General features: G+C 37.3%; 1 protein-coding gene across 2 annotated transcripts in view; it reads left to right on the forward strand.

Moving 5' to 3' along the window:
• Positions 1-26,681, forward strand: part of EXOC4 (exocyst complex component 4) — a 799,876-nt gene that overhangs the window by 71,116 nt on the left and 702,079 nt on the right. Inside the window, exon 6 of one of the 2 annotated variants that reach the window (XM_065939451.1) lies at positions 14,783-15,029. In XM_065939451.1, coding sequence (XP_065795523.1) covers positions 14,783-15,029 — 247 coding nt within the window. The remainder of the gene's footprint in view (positions 1-14,782; positions 15,030-26,681) is intronic. The other variant, XM_065939452.1, reaches the window with a different exon arrangement.

Below are 26,681 nucleotides of genomic sequence, written 5' to 3' on the forward strand. Positions count from 1 at the left end.
AAAGCCAATAATTATAGTAAAATGTTGGTTTAAGCTTTTGGATTCTCAGTATGTCTTTTTATTTGGCAAATTGCCTTTGGAACGTTCTGACTGAGCAATTACTCCCAAGGTACACAGGCATTTCATTTGTGGCTTCTTTATTCATTTTATTCACACTCCTGCTGGGATTGCTGTGAATGTAACTATAATGAAACTGGACTTTTCTCTCCCTTGCTTTCTGGTACCAGTATAGGTTAAGCAATAAAACATAAAGAGAGCACAAGTGAAATTATTTTTTCTTCTTTCGCTGCTGTTTTCTTGATGTTTTTGTTTCATCAAACCTTGTTCTGAGGCTTGATATTTATCTCAAGACTTTGGGGTTCAATATTTTAAAAATTTTCTATGTGGGTTGGGAGCTATGAATCCTAACAGAAAGGAGATGAAGCTCCTCTTTTTGGAGCTCAAATGTCACTTTTAGAACAGTGAAGATCTGATTCTCCAAAAACTTGGCATCTTTTGTATTAGTTCTGTCCTTATGATAGGGTCTCCCTTGGTATTTTAAATATAACTGTTTCTGAGGCACCCGTGCATTTGCTCTTATTAAGTACCTTTGATTTCTATGATTGACCAGAAGTAGATTTGAGGAATATATACAAGGGGACAGAATAGGGCTAATAGTTCAAATGTTTCTAAATAGAAAAATGAGGGAAGACCAAAGTTTGTTTATTAAAAATATATTAATTTTTATGTATAAACTGCATTAAATAATGTAGTTTATGTTAATACTATATATAACATATGCACGTATATAAATATATAGATCCCAAATTGCAAAGACTTGAACATTGACTGAGCAACTGAACTGAACTGAAAATTGCCAAAGTAGTCCTGAGAAGAAAGAACAAAGCAGGAAGCATGATCCTCCTAGCCTTTAGACAATACTACAAAGCTACAGTAATCAAAACAGTGTGGTACTGTGACAGAAACAGACATACAAATCAATGTATAGAAACAGTGCCGTCTCAGTCACTAAATTGTGTCTGACTCTTTGCAACCTCAAGGACTGTATATAGCCTGCCATGCTCCATTGTGCGTGGAATTTTTTAGCAAGAATACTGGGGTATGTTGCCATTTCCTTCTCTAGGAGATTTTCCAGATCAGGGGTAGAACCCACATCTGCTGCATCTTCTGCATTGGTAGGCGGATTCTTTACCACAAAGTCACCTGGGAAGCCCAATACATATAATGTACTTTTACACGTGTACAACATGTATACCCTTATATGTACACACTCATAGTGAAAGTATGAAAACAAACAGGAAAAAGATTCAGAATATAAATACAGAAATACCTCAGAGATATTGTGGGTTTGGTTCCAGACCACCACAGTAAAGAGAGTCACAGGTATCTTTTGGCTTCCCAGTGCATATATGTTATATTTATACTATATGTAGTGTAGATGCTATGTAAATAGTTGACAGCATGCATCTGAGTTCAAGTTTTGCTTTTGGGAATTTTCTGGTATTTATTTTCTATCCATGGTTGGCTGAATTTGGTTGTGAAACTCATGGATATGGAGTGCCAGCTTGTTTGTCTTTATCCATTTTAAAATTTTATTTTTAATCTATTAATATCCATTAATGGATTTCTTAATATTGAACCAATTTTTCATTACTAGAATAAATTGCCCTTGATCATACTGTATTATTTTCTCAATGTAGTATTGAATTCTGTCTGCTAATATTTTATTTAGGACTTTTGCATCATGTTCATGAGTAATAGTGGCCTGTGCTCCAAATCATACTAGATTTTGGTTTCAATGTAATAATTTGCTGCATAAAAGGAATTAGGATGTTCTCTTTCATTTTTCAATGCTCTGAAACAGTCTATGGAGCTCTGGGAGTATCTGATGTTTGAAGATTTAGGAGTTTCTTTGTGAAACCTTTTGGACCTGGTATGTTTGAATACATTTACCTTTTATTCTTTAATAATTTTGTTTCATCAGTGTAAATTGTTCTGTTTTAACTTTCTGTTTCTGTTGGGATCAATTTTAATAATCTGTATCTCCCTAGGCAGTTATTGATTTCATTTATTCAATTTTATTTATATAGAATAATGTATATAGAATAATGGCATCACTGACTCGATGGACATGTGTTTGAACAAGCTCTGGAGTTGGTGAAGGACAAAGAAGCCTGGTGTGCCGCAGTCCATGGGGTTGCAAAGAGTTGGACATGACTGAGTGACTAAACTGAACTCATTTATGTAGATGTCTATATTTTCTTACTGTTTTAAAATTCTTTTGTTTCCTTTATGTCACCTAATTGTGCTGTTTCCCTTTTCTTCTTGATCAAAGTAGCTAATGGTTTGTCTTTGGTGTTAGTTTTTTCTCCCAAGAAATAACAAGAATTTTGATGTATTGATTAGGTCCATTTTTTTGTTCTCTACCTTATTCCTTTATGTTTTTATTCTTTTCTTCTTCATCCTTTCATTTGGTTTATTGTTTTTCTGCACTAGAAACTGAAATCATGCATTTTAATTCTTTCATTTTTTACTAATAAAAGTATTTAGTGATAGAGAATTTTCTCTCATTACTACTTTAAATGTATCCCATAGATACATATCATTTACAAAGATTGTCTTATTTCAGTTTTTATTTCTCCTTTGATCCAAGTGTTTTTAGTAAAAGAATTTTAAGGATGGATAGGTCTTTAGTTTTTTTTTTAAAATATTTTCTAGCTTTGTTGTGTTGAATTGAGAATGTTGCTTGTAATATTTTTAATTTATAGAACTTACATTTTCTTTGTGACTTATTATGGTTTTTTTTTTTTTTTTTTTAATATTCCAGGGGTACTTGAGAAGAAGATGCATTTTCTCTATTAGATGAGGAGTTCAATGTATATTTGTGAAATTCTCATTATGTTGTTTAAGTTGTCTATCTCCATTTTTATTTTTAGTGTTTTTCTTCTATGTCTGTTTGACTCACCTATAGTTTTTGTTTAAAAATGGTGATTGCTGTTTTTTGGTATGTGAATAGTCGTGTGTTGTAGTTTCATTTGTGAATTGTGCTTTTTGGCATTAAGAAATGCCCTTCATTGATGTGGTTAATGCTTATTGATTGACATACTGTTCATTCAAATGTGGAAAATTCTTGAAGAGAATTCTTAAAGAGAATTGTTAAAGAGATGGGAATACCAGACCACCTGACCTGCCTCCTGAAAAATCTGTATGCAGGTCAGGAAGCAACAGATAGAACTGGACATGAAACAACAGACTGGTTCCAAATAGGGGAAGGAGTATGTCAAGGCTGTATACTGTCACCCTGCTTATTTAACTTATATGCAGAGTACATCATGAGAAATGCTGGGCTGGATGAAGTGCAAGCTAGAATCAAGATTGCTGGAGAAATATCAATAACCTCAGATATGCATATGACACCACCCTTATGGCAGAAAGTGAAGAACTACAGAGCCTCTTGATAAAAGTGAAAGAGCAGAGTGAAAAAGTTGGCTTAAAGCTCAACATTCAGAAAACTGAGATCATGGCATCTGGTCCCATCACTACATGGCAAATAGATGGGGAGACAGTGGAAACAGTAACAGAGTTCATTTTTTTGGGCTCCAAAATCACTGCAGATGGTGACTGTAGCCATGAAATTAAAAGATGCTTGCTCCTTGAAAGAAAAGTTATGACCAACCTAGACAGCATATTAAAAGCAGAGACATTGCTTTGCTAACAAAGGTTCTTCTAGTCAAGGCTATGGTTTTTCCCCTAGTCATGTATGAATGTGAGAGTTGGACTATAAAGAAAGCTGAGCACCGAGGAATTGATGCTTTTGAACTGTGGTGTTAGAGAAGACTCTGGAGAGTCTCTTGGACTGCAAGGAGATCCAACCAGTCCATCCCAAAGGAATTCATTCCTGAATATTCATTGGAAGGACTGATGCTGAAATGAAACTCCAATACTTTGGCTACCAGATGGGAAGAACTGGGTCATTTGAAACGAACCCTGATGCCGGGCAAGATTCACAGTTGGGGGAGAAGGGGACGACAGAGGTTGAGATGGTTGGATGGCATCACCAACTTGATGGACATGAGTTTGAGTAAACTTCGGGAGTTGGTGATGGACAGGGAAGCCTGGTGTACTGCGGTCCATGGGGTCGCAGAGTCGGACACAACTGAACTACACAACTGAACTGTTCATTCTGTATTTTTAGTCTTTCTAAATTGGCTTTAGTATGTATATAGCACATATAGTTTGGCCTTGTTTGTAAGCTGAATTAAAACCTTTTTTTAATAGATGAGTTGAAGCCATTGATATATATTGATATGACTGATGTCTTCTGTCACAACTGTATCTTAGTATTTTGTAAATATGTGTATTATGTATGCTATGTTTCTTTCTAAGATATGTGTTCTTTTATTTTACTTATACAGAATTTTTTTGTCTAGGAAGTTCCCCGCCCCCCACCCAGTGTTTGTCTTTTAATGTATACTTTTAAGAAAATGCTTAGATACTTTTTTTTTTGGTTAAACCTTTACTCTCAGATTTCTCTATTTTTATTTGTATACTTTAGTTTCCATCTTTTGCCTCCATAATAAACAATCAGTTTGCTCTACTTTTCTCTTTTTCTTCTGCCATTTTTTTTAGTTGCACATTTTTACTTTTTTACAGCATACTGCTTTCATGTAGTTGTTTTCCACAACTTTTGTTTTTGTATTAAATCTACATTTAAATGTTCTAAATGTTCATGAATAGACATTTTGTTCAAGTTTCCTAGTCATTTCTTGATTGAATGAAGTTCATTATCTAAAAAATTCCTTGACGAGTCATGGATGCAGAGTTTCTTTATTTGGAAACTTTTAATTCTCTTTCCTAGAGCCTTGATACTTAAAGGGACACTTGGGGATACAAATTCCTTAGGTTACACTTTAAATTATTCTTATTATTGCAAAATACTATTGCATTTTTTTCTTTTTAGTGCTTTTTGAAATTTCTGATTCCTCAGGTTTTTTTCCTCTTATTAAAATTCCTTGATTCTTAGGTCTTACAGATTTCTTTTTAGTCTTAGGAACTGAAAAGATTTAGTAGGATGTGCCTTAGAGTCTTGATTTCTTTAGGTATTAATTTTCCAAGATACCCAATGGGCTGTTATTTCATTTTGTGCATTCAGCTTTTTCTTTTTTTTTTTTTGTAAGTTTTCTTGATTTACAATTTTAAATGTTCTGTTTACTTTTCTTCTTTATCACTCTATTTTTCTTTGCCTGTTTTCCAATTCTACTACTCTCTCTTTCATCTTTTCATTTCTACTACTTCTTTTTCTTATTCTCCTTTTTATCCTCCACTTGGGTTCCCTGCATTTACTCAATATCCTTTATCAAATAAATCTTTTCAATCTATTCTGTCTTGCATATTTTGTATTGTATTCTTGAGGTATGAGATAATATTGCCTTTTTCTTCCCTCTCTTTTCTGAGCTTTGTAAGTTTTCCTTTCACACTTTGCTTTTGATTGTCTGTGTCTGTCATAATTTTTCGATTTTTGACTCAAAGTGGCTTTTCATATCCCCAGATTCTTGTTTGAATATATTAATTCCACCTAGAGTGTTATCACCCAGATTTCTTGTGCTTCATACTGATTTGTTGGATGAAATTTTCCTCTTGACGTCTGTTGGATTTTTTTTTTTAAATACTCTCATAAGAATGCATTCATTATTTTTTCTTTTTTTTTTTAGATATTGGTGGTGTGTCTTGTAGGATTCCTAGCTCATTGGCTCCCTCTCCTGTCATTACAGAAAACTGCAAATTCTTTTATTCCAGATCAGTTCAGTCACTCAGTCGTGTCTGACTCTTTGGGATCCCATGGACTGCAGCATGCCAAGCTTCCCTGTCAATCACCAACTCATGTCCATTGTGTCAGTGATGCCATCCAGCCATCCTCTGTCATCCTTTTCTCCTCACATCTTCAGTCTTTCCCAGCATCAGGGTCTTTTCCAAGCAGTCGGTTCTTTGTATCAGGTGGCCTAAGTACTGGAGTTTGAGCTTCAGCATCAGTCCTTCTGCTGAATATTCAGGACTGAGTTTCTTTAAGGTTGACTGGTTGGATCTCCCTGCAGTCCAAGTGACTCTCAAGAGTCTTCTCCAACACCACAGTTCAAAAGCATCAGTACTTTGGCACTCAGTTTTCTTTATAGTCCAACTCTCACATCCATACATGACTACTGGAAAAACCATAGCTTCGACTAGGTGGATCATTGTTGGCAAAGTAATGTCTTTGCTTTTTAATATGCTGTCTAGGTTGGTCAAGGCTTTTCTTCCGAGGAATAAGCGTCTTTTAATTTCATGGCTGCAGTCACCATCTGCAGTGATTTTTGGAGCCCCCCAAACATAAAGCCTCTCACTGTTTCCATTGTTTCCCCATCTATTTGTCATGAGATGATGGGACCAGATGCCATGATCTTAGTTTTCTGAATGTTGAGTTTTAAGCCAACTTTTCACTCTCGTCTTTAGTGGACCTTTTATTTTGGTGGCGGGGTAAGCTTGTTTGCTCTCTGAATCATGACTCTCCTGTTCATCTTCCCATAGCCAAAGGGCTTTTATCTCTTTTTGTCTCATTTCTCTCTAAGAGGTTATGTGTTTCAAACACTGCTCCTTCAAATTATGTTTGCTTTTAAGTCCCTATAGTTCAAGCTGTGATCTGCTTGTATACCTTTTTAGTTTTGAAACTTAGGGTTGACTTTGTCTTTCCAAAACTTTGATTCTAAATCAGTCTTTAGGTTTATCACTAACTCTCTTTAAATTTCTTTATTATAGTTTTTCACAGTATACTTTTGCTTCTAACAAAGACTTGTGGCAAAGAAGTGGTGGGAGAGGAGCATGATATTACACTTTCTGGGATTAGGTGATTTTTTTTCTTATTTTTATTTCTAGTTATTTTGAATTTGGGGCAATTTCTGTCTTTCAAGTTATCCTGAAAGCATGTTTTTTTTTGAATTTCGTTTATTTTTATTGTTCTCTTTTGCTTCCGGAGGAAATGTTGAGAAATTGTGATCTAAGCCACCATCCTTGTCTTCAGGAACCCTGAAGTGTTAGTAAAGCTAGAGGTTTTAAAAATTCATTTTTATTTTTAAAACATTTGGTGTTTGCCTTGGTGTTCATATCATCTCTTTTAATAGGCACAATTCTCTTGATAATGTTATCTCCTCTTCACATTTGAAGAAATTGAGAGAACACGCAACAAGACATGATAATTTATAGTGATGTCAAGCTTTTTGTTCTTTCTACTATATCATTCTATCTCTATGGGCCATTGAACTTACAAAATCATACGTTAACAGCAGACTGTAGCCTAATAAAGTTTAGTGAGTATTAATATTAACGATCAATTTATTCATCTGTTCCTTGTCTCTTATCCTGTATCCCTGTTACATTTCTAGTAGCCTCTTTGCCATTGATTGCTACTCTTTGCCCAAAGGGGCATCCTTTTTGCTCTAGGCAATATAATGTGCATTTACTTCTGCTTTATTGACTATGCCAAAGCCTTTGACTGTGTAGATCAACAAACTGGAAAATTCTTAGAGATGGGAATACCAGACCACCTGACCTGCCTCCTGAGAAATTTGTATGGAGGTCAGGAAGCAACAGTTAGAACTGGACATGGAACAGTGGACTGGTTCCAAATAGGGGAAGGAATATCTCAAGGCTTTATATTGTCACCCTGCTTATTTAACTTACATGCAGAGTACATCATGAGAAATGCTGGGCTGGATGAAGCACAAGCTGGAGTCAAGATTCTGGGAGAACTATCAGTAACCTCAGATATGCACATGACACCACCCTTATGGCAGAAAGTGAAGAACTACAGAGCCTCTTGATAAAAGTGAAAGAGCAGAGTGAAAAAGTTGACTTAAATCTCAACATTCAGAAAACTATGATCATGTCATCTGATCCCATCACTTCACGGCAAATTGATTGGGAAACAGTGAGAGACTTTATTTTTTGGGGGCTCCAAAATTACTGCAGATGGTGACTGCAGCCATGAAATTAAAAGACACTTGCTCCTTGCAAGAAAATTTATAACCCACCTACACAGCATATTAAAAATCAGAGACATTACTTTGCCAACAAAGGTCAATCTAGTCAAAGCTATGCTTTTTATCCAGTAGTCATGTGTGCATGTGAGAGTTGGACTATAAAGAAAGCTGAGCACCGAAGAATTGATGCTTTTGAACTGTAGTGTTGGAGAAGACTCTTGAGAGTCCCTTGGACTGCAAGGAGATCCAACCAGTCCATCCTAAAGGAATTCATTCCTGAATATTCATTGGAAGGACTGATGCTAAAGCTGAAACTCCAATACTTTGGCTGCCTGATGGGAAGAACTGGCTCATTTGAAATGACCCTGATGCTGGGAAAGATTCAACGTGAGGGGAGAAGGGGATGACAGAGGATGAGATGGTTGGATGGCATCACTGACTCGATGGACATGAGTTTGAATAATCTCTGGGAGTTGGGTGATGGACAGGGAGCCCTGGCGTGCTGCAATCCATGGTGTTGCAAAGAGTCGGAGATGATGGAGTGACTGAACTGAACTGAGTGTTTGATATCACCTATGAAATTGATTCAACAGATGTTAGTTTTGTTTTTTATCCTAACAGTATTTCACTCTACCTTCTCTCCAAACATATCATCATTTTCCCCTCAGCCCACTTTCACTATGGAAGGATCAGTGTATGTTCATTGTGTTTTCAAAACTCAATGCAATGTGGGGTTCCATCTTCACCTCTGAATTGAAACTATCCATATGCTGAGGCTGTAAAATCTTTTAGCTCCTTGGAAATGATGCCCCCAGTAGCATCAGCTGTCAACAGCTTTTGGCAGCCTCCTTTCAGGAGTGGGGTATTATATTGTCTGTAGTTTTCTTTAAAGTAATTGAATCTGCACCTTAGGGGTGCTTAGTTAACAGTTTTGAAGTACCTTAATCAGGAATGCACACTCTGGGGGTAGTTAGTTAACATTTGAAAGACCCTAATCAAGATTCTATACTCCAGAGGCAACCAGTGCATCAGACAGTACTCTCTCAATATGCAGCAGTGGGTGCATTAATTAGAATAAAAGATGTTAGAGGTAATTTTTCATTGGTGAACCCAATGGTATTTAAGATAAGTGGTTGACCAAGTCGCTCCACTGGGGCATAAATGGAGGATCAGGATTTGATGAGGCCAGTAGCCTACCAGTGTGGGTCTGGAGCTTGGTTTGGTCCTGTGCTTGCAGCCTTCAAAGGATTTTTGTCATCTCAGCTGTCCACTGGAGCATGCTAAGGCTCTAGCTCTACGTTGGCCAAGTCCTGCCTGCCTTTGCGTGCTTCTCCACCCAGAGCTCATTGGACACACACTCTGGCTCCACTTGTTTGCATTTCTTGTCCGCAGAGGTGATGTTGTCAATTTTGAGCTAACTATTTCTTTTTAATTTCTTAGCTTATATTTTATGTATAATTGAGTTTTGAGCAGATTGTGTATCTTAGATATGAGTTTACAGTGCCAGGTTGATCAGAAGCATAAGAATTATTTTTAAGCGGTAACTTTCTTGTTTTCCCCTTAAGAATATTGTCAATGTTCTGAGGCTAGGCTCAGAACAGTGAGGGCAACATTGACAATGTGCAGTTCTGTTGATACTTTGTGGTCTAATTAGGCTTGGTAATTTTTTTGAAGGTTTTTTTTTAAAATGCTGAATTCTGATTAATAGTGATAGTTCTCTTAAACAGGGATAATGTTCTTGAATATAGCATGTAAATTCTATAGGTTGAAATCATATATATGAACTTTACATAATTTATGGACCCTGTGTAGTGTAAGGAGTGACATCTATAGGAATTTCTATAGGAAACACTACCATTAACTCTTATGCCTTAAAATGGCATATTCAATAAAAGGTTAAAGTGTATTACCAGGGCCCTTACCTTCTGCAGTTTAATGACATGCGGCGTATAGGCCTGACTTGTGTTACCTATCTTCTTACCAAACATACTGAGAAAAATAAAGCAGCCGGGGGCTGGTCTAGATTGCTTTCTATATTTACTGATGAACTAAAAAGTAGTTTTATTTTATAAGATATTTAGCTGCATAAATGGACTATTCACCTTGCTTGTCTGTTACTAAATGGGCTCTTATAATTAGCTGTAGGCCTTGGAACCAGAGATGCCTAGAGTTAACTATGGTTTAATAGAATTAGGGAATGATAGAGCTTGAAAAGACCTTAGATAGTATCTAGTTAATTCTATTGTGACTACCATAGTATCCTAGTTAAACCCACCTTCCACGATCCCACATATCCACAGAGGTGTAGATATATATGCTTGTCTGTCTGCCCTGTCTTATCTGTTTGCCTGTTTAGTAATATGTGTGTGTCTAAAAGAAACAACTGGGACCAGTAACATTTCAGTAGAAAGAATTGGTTAAAAGACATCAAAGTCTTTTAACATTTAACACAGTCCTATAGGTTAAAGTCTTCTAAACCAAGTTCAAGAAGTTCTCACTTGATAAAGTCCTCAGCAAAAAGGAAAAAAAAAAAAGTAAATATAAAAAATCAAAGATAAGATTATTGGGAAAGGTATAAAGTATTTCTAATTTTAAAGTGTTCTAAAACACTGAATACATGTTATAACAGTAGAGGTACATACAAATGGCGGATTCAAGTCAATGTATGGCAAAACCAATACAATGTTGTAAAGTAAAATAACTAATTAAAAAAAGAGTGACTTAGGGTTTATCAGTTTTGAAATATGTGTGTTTTGTTCTAATGGTGGTGTGAAGACTTGCTGAGTTTCAGCTAAATTATTTTTGTACAAGACTTTTTCCTTAAAGCATCACTAATTCTATCTGACCTCACTGGGTTTTTGTGATTATTAGATGAGTCTTCATGGCTGATTATGTTATTCTTTAGAAACGCCTTTTAATTTTCAGCTGATGCAAGTGAAATAGATAATATAAATTAATTAATATTGGCTCTGTTCAGTGTTTATGCTCTAGGAGATTTCGGGAGACAAACAGATAATTTTGTAAGCAAATGTGCCATTTGGGGCTGTGGCATTTTATTATTCATACCTTGCTTATTATTTTTAATAGGCTATCTGTCATATTAGTGTGCATATAAGTATCTGTATGCCATGTAGTCTAGGGGCTTGTTGATTTCAGCTGCGTGTACCTTATCACCCAGCACTCGTCATCACTCAGCACGTGTGCAGGTTGTGACGTTTAGGTGGCCCTCTGATATGTCCTGTCTGTGACTCATGTGCTCTTTCGTGAAGACCATTCTGTCCCGGCTGAATTTCTACTACTTTTTTCCCTGCCTAAAGCTCTGCTTAGAGGTTTTGCTTCATTTCCCCTCTCTGTCGTGCTGCATTTAGATGGCTCCCTGGGCGCTAAGTACTTTGCTGTTGAGGTTGGTTTTGCAGGATGGAGTACTTCTGCGGCCCGAGGTGTCCAGTTCTTTATGTGTAAAGCAAAACCAGTAACTAAAATGTCTGTTCTTGGAATGTCATGACTGGAAATATTGATGACTTTTTTTTTCACTTGGCTTCAGAACTGTCATGTCAGTTTAGAGGCTGAAAGCTTCTTGGTTCTACTCCCAGTTTGCTAGTATTAAAATATTTAAAATTAATTACTGTATTATCAGATGCCCTCTATGCTGTGAAGGAAACCATATGGATTTGATCATTCTGTCTTCCTCTCTCTTGTGGGTTTCAGGGGTCTAGTGAGTTGAAGTTAAGGCAACAGCATTATGGATAATCTGTAGAGGGCTTATTCACTTAGGGACAAATTTGTGTAAGTAATTATATCATGGATGTCATTAAGTGAAGTGAAGTCATTAAGTTTATACATTAGTGCATTTTATGAGTTGGGAGCAAAAGAAAAAATTGAGGGGAATAGCACACATACTATCTGAAGTAGAGGTTTCAGAGACTTTATCCAGTGGTTAGAAGGACTTATTCCATATACTGGGATATTTTCATTCTTCCCTAAATAAATTTCAGAATACTCCAGTGAAAACTCCTAGAGGAGAACATAGGCAAAACACTCTTTGACATAAATCACAGCAAGATCTTGTATGACCCACCTTCCAGAATATTGGAAATAAAAGCAAAAATAAACAAATGGGACCTAATTAAACTTAAAAGCTTTTGCACAACAAAGGAAACTATAAGCAAGGTGAAAAGACAGCCTTCAGAATGGGAGAAAATAATAGCAAATGAAGCAACAGACAAAGGATTAATTTCAAAAATATACAAGCAACTCCTGCAACTCAATTCCAGAAAAATAAATGACCCAATCAAAAAATGGGCCAAAGAACTGAACAGACATTTCTCCAAAGAAGACATACAGATGGCCAACAAACACATGAAAAGATGCTCAACATCACTCATTATTGGAGAAATGCAAATCAAAACCACAATGAGGTACCATTACACGCCAGTCAGGATGGCTGCTATCCAAAAGTCTACAAGCAATAAATACCGGAGAGGGTGTGGAGAAAAGGGAATCCTCTTACACTGTTGGTGGGAATGCAAACTAGTACAGCCGCTACGGAGAACAGTGTGGAGATTCCTTAAAAAACTGGAAATAGAACTGCCATATGACTCAGCAATCCCTCTGCTGGACATACACACTGAGGAAACCAGATCTGAAAGAGACACGTGCACCCCAATGTTCGTCGCGGCACTGTTTATAATAGCCAGGACATGGAAGCAGCCTAGATGCCCATCAGCAGACGAATGGATAAGAAAGCTATGGTACATATACACAGTGGAATATTACTCAGCCATTAAAAAGAATACATTTGAATCAGTTCTAATGAGATGGATGAAACTGGAGCCCATTATACAGAGTGAAGTAGGCCAGAAAGATAAACACCAGTACAGTATACTAACACATATATATGGAATTTAGAAAGATGATAGCGATAACCCTATATGCAAGACAGAAAAAGAGACACAGATGTATAGAACAGACTTTTGGACTCTATGGGAGAAGGCGAGGGTGGGATGATCTGAGAGAACAGCACTGAAACGTGTATATTATCTATAGTGAAACAGATCACCAGCCCAGGTTGGATGCATGAGACAGGGTACTCGGGGCTGGTGCACTGGGAAGACCCAGAGGGATGGGATGGGGAGGGAGGTGGGAGGGGGGTTCAGGATGGGGAACACATGTAAATCCATGGCTGATTCATGTCAATGTATGGCAAAAACCAGTACAATATTGTAAAGTAATTAGCCTCCAACTAATAAAAATAAATGAAAGAAAAAGAAAAAAAAAAAAAAACACAAAATACTCCAGTGGTGCCGAAGAACTTTGATTGGGTCTGTAGTATAGTTGAGCTTGAATCTAGTGAAGAAGAATGTACATAGTCTTTCAGGAGCCACATTTTTTAAAAATTCAAAAGTCTCTAAAGATTTTGAAGTGTGGGCTTCAGCAATTGTGGCACTCAGGCTTAGTTTCCTTGCGGCATATGGGAGCATCCTGGACCAAGGATCGGACTCGTGTCCCCTGCATTGGCGGGCGGATTCTCAACCACTGGACCACCAGGGAAGTCTTGAAGGGATCACATTTTAAAAGCCTTTAAGGTGTTTAGAAGAGTGAAGGAGAGAGGGGAGGATTAGGGTCCATCCTTAGGCTTTTACTCACTTTTGCTTTTGTCTATTGTAGTCCACCATTCGTAAAATAAGAAAATTATTTTTAGGCGAGAGGTTTTTAACCTGTAATTCTTCTGGTTGTTGTGGAAACCCCTGAAATTATATGAGAAGTATTACTTGTATGTTTGTTAGTTTGAGGGAAAGGCCTGTGGTTTTCAGTAGATGACAGGCGTCTCAGATCCCAGCCCTGCCCTCTTTCCACTCCCACAGGGGTTAAAAGCCAGTGTTAGAAGCTATTTCTTTCATCCCCAAACCTTATGGTTTAGGTGAAAGCTGTCGTCTAAAGATCTACTCAGAAAACTTCCATGGATTGGCAAGACCTGTCTTTAGTAGATAATGATATTATGTTAGACATGTATTTAAAGAAAAATAGTAAGGTTTTTTTTTTTTTTGTATTTAGGGAATATTCTTCTATTCTTCACAGATGTTTCACTTGTACATACTGCTTTTCCTCTCTTTTTCTTCATCTCTTACTCTCTTATACTTCTAACTTATGTGTCTTTTCTTTTCCACATGTATTTATGTCTTTTTATCAAGCTACTTATCGCTCCTAATTAACAAATACGAATATAAGACTGCAGTGTGGCTCTTTGGAATTCTGCAGCATCAAGTATGGCATTTTATAAACAGTGAATGTTGATAAATGTCACGAACCAACTGACTCATTGCAGAAGTGTAGAAAATTTTCCGTGAGGTTTTGCTTACTTTTAATGTTTCTACCCCTTATTAACTGATGGCTTGGGTATAATTTGAGGAACATAATTTTTTTTTGTGATTCTTTGAGAGTTACTGTGTAAGTATAATTTAATTAGATTTAATTGAAAAACGTCTATGATTCCTTTTAAGGGAGTGGTCCCATTTTTTAGATCCATACTGGGTTTTTTTTTTTTTTAATCCTATTTCCATATCTTTTTTTTTTTTTTTTTTTAAACTTTTTATGTTGTGTTGGGGTAGAGTCAGCTAACAATGTTTTGGTAGTTTCGGGTGAAAAGCAAAAGAGACTCATCCCTACGTATACATGTATCTATTCAGACCCATGCTGGTTTTGGATGTGGTTATGCAGTCTGTGGCTACTGATTGATTTTTCTTTTCTTTTCTTTTTTTTTTTTTTTTTTATAGCAGTGAAGGATTTAAACCTCCAGGACATCAAGGAGGATTTGGAGTTGGATCCAGAGGAGAACAGCACCCTTTTTATGGGCATCCTCATCAAGGGGCTGGCCAAACTGAAGAAGATCCCAGAGACAGTGAAGGCCATCACAGAACGCTTGGAGCAGGAACTTAAGCAAATTGTGAAGAGGTCTACAACCCAGGTGGCCGACAGTGACTATCAGAGGGGAGAGAACCTCACAGCTGAGAACCAACCAAGGTAGGTTTTTGCTAATTGTGTTTACTATACCTTTTGAAGGATAGGGAGTAATAAGTATTATATGTATCTTTGTTGTTTAGTCACTAAGTCATGTTCGACTCTTTGTTGATGTTATTTTTTTTTTCTCAAAAACTTTATTTTGTACTGGGGAGTATACCTAATTAACAAATAATACTGTGATCATTTCAGGTGAACAACAAAGGGACTCAGCCATACTTATATTAATACATGTATCCATTCTTCCCCAAGCCCCCCTTCCATCTAGGCTGCTGCATAGCATTGAGCAGAGTTCCCTGTGTGATACAGTAGGTCCTTGTTGGTTATCCATTTTAAATACCGCAGTGTGTACATGTCTCCATCCTACACACCCGAACTATCCCTTCCCCCAGCCTTTCCCCCTCTGGCAACCAGACGCTCGTTCTCAAAGTCTGTGAGTCTGTTTTATAAGTAAATTCGTTTGTATCATTTCTTTTTAGATTCCACATATAAGGGATGTCAAAAGATATTTCCCCATCTGACTTACTTCACTCAGTGACTCTCTCTAGGTCTGTCCAAGTTGCTGCAAATAGCATTATTTCATTCTCATGGGTGAGTAATACTCCACTGTATTACTCATATATGTATATTACATATACATATGTATATTATGTATAACATATGTATATGTTATAACATATTACATATACATATGCATATATAACATATATATATAACATGTATATGTTATAAATATGTATATTACATATACATATATAACACACATATATAACATGTATATGTTCTAACATATGTATATTACATATACATATGCATATATATATATATATATATATACATTACGTATAACATATGTATATTACATATACGTTACATTGTATATGTACCAAGTTGATGTTATTTCTTGAACTTTGGATGCTGTGGACCATACAACCTCAGATTGGTGAAAACAGTTTGAATGAGCATAGCGCAGCTGGTATTGGATGTAGTTGAGTTGTCCATACTCAAATGTAAGAAAGTAGCAGTTATTGAATATTTCTTAAGCACTAAACTGTATTCAAGGCAATTTATGTGTATTACCTTATTTAATTCTCATTACAACTTTTTGAGCTACTTACTTAGTATCCACATCTTACAGTTAAGGAAACTGGGGGTTCAGAGATGAAGTAATTAGCTCAAGGTCACAGAACAAGTGGCTAGTCTTGGAGTTGAGTGCAAGTCCTTGGTCTTTCCTCTGTCCTGTGCTTTCTCCTTCAATGTGTGGTCGTGCTGTATTTGACAATAGACAAATCAGTCTCCGGAATTCCTTTATGTAGTTAAAACAACTAATAAGGTTTGGATTTCATAATTCTTGTTTCATGGGGGAAAACCGAAATCATCCTCTGATTCTAACTCTCTTGACTGTCATACACTGGGCTTAAAGCTTAATACTCTAGTGTCATCTGATGATGGGAAAATATTTTTCAAATTGAGGCTTTCCTAGAAAATCCAAGATTCACTCTATGTGGGTCTCTGTCCCTCCTGCTTCTCTATTCTATTCCTCAACCTTCCATGGGTACCATATATGGGCGAGGCAAGAATTTGCCTTCAGAGGGGGAAAGGCCAATGGAAACTACCATTTTATCTGAGAACAGAGGGCAAAGTAGACGTTTCTTCTGAGTTGCTCAAATAATATGAGCTCCCGGGAGGTGCTGGACTGTGTGTTCCAGGCAATATCATAATCAGGCTAGTGTGTTGTGAAGGCAGTTCTACTTTTTGTACTTAGGACTTTAAAAACTTTTTTAGAAAGAAGATAAGCAAATTTAAAGAGAAATAATAGGTTACTTAGTGTGGAGTCCCCCAGATGTACTTTAAATTTTTGAGGAAATTGATGTATTCTACTTAGGTTTTTTTATATCCTTTGGATTTTCTAAATAACACTGATTTTAATTACACATTCATTTCAGTTCAGTTGCTCAGTCATGTCCAATTCTTTGCAACCCCATGGACTGCAGCTTGCCAGGCTTCCTTGTCATTCACCAACTCCCAGAGCTTGCTCAAACTCAGGTCCATTGAGTCAGTGATGCCATCCAACCATATCATCCTCTGTTGTCCCCTTCTCCTCCCGCCTTCAGTCTTTCTCAGTATCAGGGTCTTTTCCAATGAGTCAGTTCTTCGCATCAGGTGGCCAAAGTATTGGAGTTTCAGCTTCAGCATCAGTCCTTCCAATGAGTATTCAGGAATGAATTCCTTTAGGATGGACTGGTTGGATCTCCTTGCAGTCCAAGGGACTCTCAAGAGTCTTCTCCAACACCACAGTTCAAAAGCATCAATTCTTCGGCGCTCAGCTTTCTTTATAGGCCAACTCTCACATCCACACATGATTACTGGAAAAATCGTAGCTTTGACTAGACATACCTTTGTCGGCAAAGTAATGTCTCTGCTTTTTATATGCTATCTAGGTTGGTCATAACTTTTCTTCTAAGGAGCAAGCGTCTTTTAATTTCATGGCTGCAGTCACCATCTGCAGTGATTTTGGAGCCCAAGAAAATAAAATCTGCCACTGTTTCCACTGTTTCCCCATCTATTTGCCATAAAGTGATGGGACCAGATGCCATGATCTTAGTTTTCTGAATGTTGAGTTTTAAGCTAACTTTTTCATTCTGCTCTTTCACTTTCATCAAAAGATTCTTTAGTTCTTCGCTTTCTATGAAAAGTGTGTTGTCATCTACATATCTGAGGTTATTGATATTTCTCCTGGCAGTCTTGATTCCAGCTTGTGCTTCATCCAGCCCAGCATTTCTCATGATGTACTCTGCATATAAGTTAAATAAGCAGGGTGACAATATACAGCCTTGACGTACTCCTTTCCCAATTTGGAACTTCAAAAATTAATTCTCTTGTAAGCTTCATTCTAAAGTGCAATTGGTAAAGAAAGCATTTTCTACCCCTCTTCTGCCATGGAGTATGTCAAAGCACATGTTTGGAAAAGCATGGATTTTGGAGTTGAGCAGACTTGACTTTGAATTTCAGTTCTGTAACTGAGGAAAATGCTGGGTTGGTCAAAAAGTTCTTTCGTTGTTTCATAAGATGTTATGGGAAAATCCAAATGAACTTTTTGGCCAATCCATTAATACCTGTCTTATAGGCTAGGTCTCATTTGATGAGGTTATATGGTTAGAGTTTGTTAGAGTAGTGCCAGTCAGTACCATTCCATGCATTTGTTGTGTATGAATACATAAGTTTGTTTATTTTTGGTTCCTTTGTCAACTTTCATGTTCATTGATCTTTCACACTGTGGTCCAGAGAAGCTGGGAATGGTTCCAGATTGAACTGTGCTTGTCTTTTTTCTTTGTCCGGAGCCTGGATTTTCCTGAAGGTCTTTTGCCTCCTTACTAATGAACACTCCAGAATTCTGATTTGCTATTTACCCTGTTGCTGCAAGTCCCTGGAAGAAAACACTTAACTTTCATGGGGAAACAGCGCGATTATAATATATACGGAAATAAAAGGAAAAGGGCACGGATCAATAACTTTTCTGCAGTTCTCATTACAGTCCCCTTAAAAGCAATGCATCTTTCCTAGGATTTTGATCTCTTCTGCTTCCCTTCCCTCAGCCCCTTCCAAAATTCACAAGTGGAAATTACAGCAATAGAAGTGGAAATTTAGAATACTGCCCCAGGAAATAATAAATGTTTCTCTGTGAAGAATGAGTCAGCAGGAGGGTTTTTTCCCTTCAAGTTTCGTGTTTTGTCAGTATTTTAGAGGCATTTGTAGGCAGGATATATTGGACACTGGCACGCGAACAAGCTGTCTCAATTTCATGCCTATAACATGATCTCCATTTTACAAAGTCTACGAACCTGAAATTTGGGGCCAAAACTCTTTTTTATACAATGGCACAGAGAAAGCAAATGTTTTGATTCAACCATTCTTTTTGAAAGTCAAAGACTAAATTCTTGAGTTGATTTTCCAAATAACTGATAATTTGGAGCAAGTCTGTAGTGCCTATGTGCCAACAAATGCTATAAAACTCAAAGAATTAATTACCTGGGAAACTTCATTCCAAAGTGATGGCAGTGTTGATTCTAGAGGTCTAGAATTTTAGAGAGGATGTTGGCAGATAATTCTTGAAGCTTGCATGGTACTTCGCGTTAAACTGTACTGGGAGGTGTCAGTGATACTATTTTAGAGAGAAGCCAAGTCTCAATAGTTTGCATTATTATTATTCTCTTTTACCCTTCAAGGAATCTTATCCTAAAGGGGCAAGAGTTTGTTTTCCTTAAAGGAAGATGGAGCAGAGGCAAAAGAACCATGCATCCTTCTTCCACAAAATTCTTCTCTCCATTAGTCCCTACTTGTTCCAGTTGTTAGCATATAATTGCTACTCTGAGGCTAGGTACCAGAATATAACTTTTCCTAGAAGTTTCATTGCTCAGCAGCAGCATCTTAAATATTTTCTGTGATGCATTGCAGGCCTGTTTTCATTTGTCTTTATGGAAAGCAAATTAATGTTGTGTGCTATTTCTCTAGAAAAGTAGTGGGAACCAGACGAGTGAATTCTCTTTTGCTTTCTCTTCCTGCAGAGCCCGGATACTTTGACAGCCAATTTTCAAAAATCACCAGGTCCCTCACATTTTATTTTATTTTATTTTTGACCCCCAATATATCTATTGTCTATTTATAGGAGAAATATTTTGTCCTTCTATGCATTTTCTAGTGTCTTAAAACCTCTGTTTACTATGAAAGGAAAATATTCAACTACTGTTGTCACCAACTTGATAGACATTAGGATAACATGTGCTTTAAAATCTCCCAGAACTACCTGCTACCCATAATTTCCTCAGAAGCCAGGTGGTATCTTCAGTTTCAGATGCTTGGTGTGGCCTGCAACCTGTGCAGCTCAGAATCAATTTCTTCAAGTCCCACTGCCTAGTTTAGTTATTGGTTCTTTTCAAAAATCTAGCTCATGAACATTTCCTGTCATTTTTGTTTCAAAAAAGCTGGAGGAGGTTCTTTATTGTTTAGCAAATAAGTCCCTGGTGGTGCAGTGGTAAAGAACCTGCCTGCCAATGCAGGAGACACAGGTTTTATCCCTGGGTCAGCAAGGTCCCCTGGAGAAGATAATGACAGCCCACCCCAGTATCCTTGCCTGGGAAATCCCATGGACAGAAGAGTCTGGTGGGCTACAGTCTATGGGGTCACAAAGAATTGGACACGACTTAGCAACTAAACAACAGCAAGAAAAGCATGACGAATACAGTGAAGAAACAAAATCTTCTCAAAGCTGTTGTAGCTTGTCAAGAATATGAAAGAGAGAAGAACTGGGAAAAGAGAAGGATTGGCATGTTGTAACAACCACTCGACTCATTTGAAAACGATCCTATTTAAAAGTGAAAGCAGGATGGGGAGGTGCTCAAGGATCCTTCCACCTTGGTAAAACTGCTGGTCGGGCAGGTGGATGCCAAGACTGCCAGGGAGACCCGTTCCCCTTTTGGAAGATCATTCTGCCCTGTACCTTCATCTCTGTTATGAATGATGGAAGATTAAGTGTCTGATATAAAAAGAGAACATTGCATATTCTGTGCTCACTGTGGTATTGAGGAAAGATTCATGGGAAAAATGGGAGAGAAATATGCTTTAATGCTAAAAATAGTTGTGTTTGGATAGTGAGGTTGTGGGTCCCCCTCCACCAATTTTGCAGCTGTTAAGTTAATGTGAAAACTAAATTCATTATTTAAGAATTAATTTACAGTGTCACACAGGTTATTTAAGTCAAAAGAAAGCATTATAGGACTTCCCTGGGGGTCCGGTGGCTAAGACTCTGTGGTCCTAAAGCAGGAGGCCTGGGTTCGATCCCTGGCCAGGAACTAGATCCCACATGCCACAGCTAAGACCAAGCACAGCCAAATAAATAAATAAAAGTAAATATTAAAAAAGAAAGAAAGAAATCATTACAAATGGGAATTCTGATCAGAGGTATTAGTGTGGAAAAATACAATCCCTGTTTGTAGACCAACTGGATCATGTTCATTAAGTTGCTTTTTGTGATGTGTGTGTGTATATGTGATTTTCTTGACTGTTCCTGGAATGGAAGCTTCAAGAGCAGAGAGAATGCTTTTGCCTTGTTCAGCACCATATCTTTAGAATGTAGGCACAGTGTCCACCAGACCCATAATAAATATTTTTTGAATGAGACAATGAATTCCACTTACATTGAATATCTGTCATAGACCAGGAACTGTCCTAAAATATGAAACAAATATGAATGATCCCCATCCTTATGGAGTTTAAAAGTCTAGAGGGGAAGAAGGGCATTAATCAGAGAATCCTTAGATAACTGTATTATTACAAATTGTGTTTAAGTGCCATGGAGGAAGAGCAAATGTGCCCTAAGAGCATATAACCATGGGAATGCAATCTGGTCTGGGTCGGTAGGCATTAGGGTATATGGTATGTATGTTTTGAATAAGTAAGGCAGCTTTTACTTTTTTATGCTGTCTCCACTCATTTGATAGCACCTACTTCTAGTTACTACTAGTTATTCCAGTTGTGCAGTTACCTTGACATTGACATGTAAGATGTGAGAAGGAGAGCATCCAATTCTTGATGTGCCATTTTCAGGGTTTTTTTTTGCTGGCTGATGAGAGTTTTATGGTTGATTAGATTTGATCATTATTGCCAAGTGTACTTTTCTTGGAGATAATACGAAGTTTTCAGGTCATCAGTAATGTTTGAGAGGTCCTGTATTCCCTAGTAAACAAATTGTACTATGAACATTTTTATCTTTGTCAGTCTGATCAGTGAAAAATTGTATTTTCAAGGTGGTTTCGATTTGTATTTTTTAGAGAAAATTTGAGTGAGACTAAACTTGCTCTTTGTGTAATAAATTTTTTTGTTATGGTATTTGTGTTATATCTGGATATATTACTTCAAAATAATCTGGGTTGAGGGTGAGTGTAGTGATAGCTAAAACAAGATTAATGTTAAATGATAATTGTTGAATCAGGGTGATAGGTGCAGGATGGTTCATTATCCTTTCCTAAAAGTAGACTTATTTAAATATTGAAATTTTCAGTAATACAATGGTCAAATAGTGTTTTATGTCCTTTTCCGTGAACACCCATTTTTCCATTATGTTTGTCTTATTGATTTGAAGGAACTCTTTATATATCAAGAAAATTAGTTCTTTGGAATTTATATTGTAATTTCCCACCAGTTGCTTTCTCTTTTGACTTTATGATGTCTGATTGTATACATTGTTTTTATTTTTATGAGATTGTATTTATTAATATTTTATTTTTAAAGGGTCTGGGTTTTGTGTCAGAAAATTTTCCAAACTTTCTTCTAGTACAGTCTTAGTATTTATGATTTTGAGAGATCTGGTATCTGAAGGAGTGGCCATGCTACTTTTAAACATCTGTAGCACGTATTACATTGTATTGTTATCAACTGTATACCCTTTTCATTTCTGCCCCCTAAGTATCTGCCATGTAATGGATTGTCAGTGCGAGATGAATGCTGGCTAAATAATTGCCACATTTACTTATCTGCTTTATAGTCATGTTTTTCTTCATAGTTGGTATTTGCCTCATTTCCTAAAACTTTTTTTCCCTCCTGATTTCTCAGTCTACATAGGATATAGATTTGTGGAGATACACTGAATTATTGCTCTAAAAGTTGGAAAAATGTATTTTCAAGTATTTTAAAAATTCAGAGTCCAGAGCTTGAATGAAGGCATGCTGTTTTAATAGGCCAGTCTTAAAAAGTGGTTTTATCTCTGAGACGTCTAAAGGCTCCAGTCCCAAGGTTAGTTTTGTGGTACAAGTACAGTGCTCCTGCAAAGAGAAGCGAAATATTTCTCACGATTTCTTTATATCTGTGGCTAAAGTCAGGCATATGTTTTTCAAATAAGTAACATTTCCTTTCATCTCTTATTTCTCTATTGGTTACTCTTATTCTAAATATCTGGAGGCCTGTATGCTGCGGTTCATGGGATCACAAAGAGTTGGACACACCTGAGCAACTGAACTGAACTGAAATATCCGAAATACAGGATTTGGTGAAATTGGCCATTTTATTTTACGGAAAAATTGTTTAAGAGCAACTTTGAAGCAAGATCAGGCGTTTGTCCTGGTGGTTTCCTGTAGCCATTCCCAAGCACTGTATGTAGCACTTTCACTTGCTTGAAATCAGGGAGAGCTTCGATGTAATTTGGATGAGTGGTTAATTCGAATCCAAGCAAGTGGGAAGCAAGTAAATTTAACTTCAGTGATTATGATTCCATTTGATTAAATCTCTACTTCTGATTACACATATCAGTGAGAATATGCTCTAAATACACCCAACTGTTAAACACTGAAGGGTATGAATAAGATGACCAGAGACATACAGAAAAAAATCCCACTATTCCTCAACTGGAATGTAATTCCCCGCAGCCTAACTGAAATATTTTTAGAACAAATGAAAGGAACTGCTTCTTTACCTATGGGACTTATTACACTGTTTGTTGACTGAAATATACAGCTTATTACCATGAAAGGTAGTACTGGTCCCAAATCCACATACTTTCTTATAAGACTTAAATTCATTGATGAGATCTTCTTGACATATCAGGTGAATTAATAACATTACCCATGTTATGGGTATATTTATAGCTCTTTGGTAAACGTGCGGTTGGACAGCTGTTCTTCCTATTTTATGTTGTCCTTTGGTTATAGCTCCTGGAGAAAGGGTGCTTGGCCTAATGGGGCAGAGGTCTTACTCAGTGTTGAACTTTTCTTAAATCTTTGTTTTGCATTTGTCAGGGTAAAAGCAAAACACTGGCTTTTGATTTCTCTTGTTTTGCATACTATTGTTACTGCTAAGTCACTTCAGTCGTGTCCAACTCTGTGTGACCCCATCCCTGGGATTCTCCAGGCAAGAACACTGGAGTGGGTTGCCATTTCCTTTTCCAATGCATAAAAGTGAAAAGTGAAAGTGAAGTCGCTCAGTCATATCTGACTCTTCACGACCCCATGGTCTGCAGCCTACCAGGTTCCTCCGTCCATGGGATTTTCCAGGCAAGAGTACTGGAGTGGGGTGCCATTGCCTTCTCCTAGGAAGTTCAATTAGCGATTGGGTCAGTTTAAGGAAATGATGGATAAAATGTACATTTCAGATTATTGATAATGTTACTTAGGTGTTAGCTTTCATGCTGCATCAGTGCCACTTCCCTATTTGGCGGATGGTAGGAACTGCCTTAGATCTTGTCATTTTCTTCTTGCTTGTTGGTGTCTTAATATAGACATACTCCTCACTTAAACTGGCACTGACTCTTTCTTGTAGCAAAAACACACAAAAACAGACTTGGGTCAAATGAAATTCTTCCCTTGGTGATGTTTAGGAGTGAGGTCAGATGTGATTCAAGTACCTTTGTGTGTTTCTTAGGCTATATTTCCTATTTTCTGGGCTCCTCTAGCTCCTGGCCCATATTCTCATTATGTTCTCTAGTCAGGTTGAGATGTAAGTTTGTAAGACGGGGGTTCACTTTCTGTTTGCAGCCTGACTTAGGGCTGGGCACATACTAAATGCCCAGGAAGTTTAATGAATGAATAGATAAGAAAAATGCAAAGAAGATAATTTTTAAATAAGAGTAAGCAATTTTTCTATTAAAAAAATTTCGCAGCAGTACACACAGTGGGGTCTAAGGATCAGCAATACCACTGTCACTTGAGATTTAGAAATGCAAATTTTCCCCATGGTGGAGAAGTGATTAAATTGGAATCCCTCAGTGCAGGGCCCACAGGAGTCTCTACTTTAGACGACTGTACGTATGCTAAAATTTGAGAACACTCTTTATAACATTAGAGACATCACGGAGTTCTGCAGTTTTGTAACGTTTATGCTTTGCAGAGCAGCCTGCCATCTGGCGCCTCACCTGAGTGAGGCTCACTGTTGGCTTCATCACAGGCAGGGGCATTGTTATGAATCTCAGATTTGCCCAAGCAAATGTGAGAGCCGCAATCACCTGTCAGTTCACAAAGCTGGTTGGTGATGGTGGATTTCAGAGAAGTTGCCTCTTATCTGCCGTGGAAGTTTGCTTTCTGGCTTCCATAAGGATGGTGGTCCTAGCTCATTTCCTGGGCCTGATTTTGTCCTTCCTCAGAAGAATGGTATTCACGGCCACACATCCCTTCTCCCACCCATGCTCCCTGCTGTGATCAGTGGCAGCCCTCTCAGTGACAGCCGGACTCCTTAAGAAGTGTGATCAGCTGCCACAGAGTAAATGAGTTTTAATTGGCTCTCTTGAGATGTAGACTGATGACTTAGGTACCTAGACAGTTCCCCTAGAAACCTTGTACATCCTTGTACTAAAGACTAATATATGACTAAGTGATAAGAATAGACACCTGAAATCATAACTTTTCTTGTCTTTAAGAAGTGGATTTGTGAATAATTTTTCCAATGTTCTGTTATGACAATATATTATTTTTCAAATGGGTGAAAGGCTTTTCTTCCTCCTAGCTTTATTGAGATGTAATCGACAGATAGCATTGTGTAGGTTTAAGGTGTACAACATGTTGATTTAATGAACTTAAATATTGCACAATGATCACCACCATTGGCTAACATCTGCATCACCTCACATAATTACCATTTCTTTTTTGGTGGTGATAACTTTAAGATCGACTCTCAGCAACTTTCAAGTATATAATACAGTATTAACTATAACACCATGTTTTACTTTAGCTCCTCAGATCTTATTCGTCTTATAACTCAAAGTTTATACTCCTTGACCACCATTTCCCCTTTAACCACTCTGGTCTATTCCTTTGAGTTTGGCTTTTATAGTTTCCACATATGAGTGAACACATACAGTGTTTGTCTTTCTCTGTCTGACTTATTTTACTTAGCCTCATACCCTCAAGGTCCACTTCATATTGTTGCAAATGATGGGATGTCCTTTCTCATGGCTGAATAATATTCCACTGTGTGTGTGTTTTATCTTTTCATTGATTGACAGGCACTTAGGTTGTTTCTGTATCTGGGCTGTTGTGAATAACACTGCATGAACATGGGAGTGCAGATATTTCTTTGAGAGTCTGTTTTCATTTCTTTGGGATATATATGCAGAAGTGGGATTGCTGGGTCGTGTGGCAGTTCTATTTCTAATTTTTTGAGAAACCTCCATACTGTTTTTCACAGTGGTTGCATCAGTTTACTTTCCCACCCAGCACTGCACAAGGGTTCCCTTTACTCCACTTCCTCCCCCACACTTGTCATCTTTTTTAAAATTATATTTTATTTTTCGAGTGTAATTCCTTTATAGTGTTAATGTCTATTGTACAACAAAGTGAATCAGCCATTATATATATCCGTATGCCCCCCTCCCCTTGAACCTCTCTCCTCCCACCATCCTGTCTCTTGTCTTTTTGATGATACCCCTTCTATCAGGTGTGAGGTGACCTCCGTGTAGGTTTGATTTGCGTTTCCCTGGTGATTAGTGATGTAGAGCACCGTTTTGTGTACCTTTTGGCCATTTGTATGTCTTCTTTGGAAGTAAGTCTTATTCAGTTTCTGTGCCCATTAATTGGATTGTGTTTTGTGTTATTGAATTGTGTGTTCTTTATAGATTGCGTATTAACCCTTTATCAAATAAATGGTTTGCAAATATTTTCTCCCACTCATAGGTGG

The sequence above is a fragment of the Muntiacus reevesi genome, chromosome 6 (assembly GCF_963930625.1).
Source record: "Muntiacus reevesi chromosome 6, mMunRee1.1, whole genome shotgun sequence".
Classification (NCBI taxonomy): Eukaryota; Metazoa; Chordata; class Mammalia; order Artiodactyla; family Cervidae; genus Muntiacus; species Muntiacus reevesi.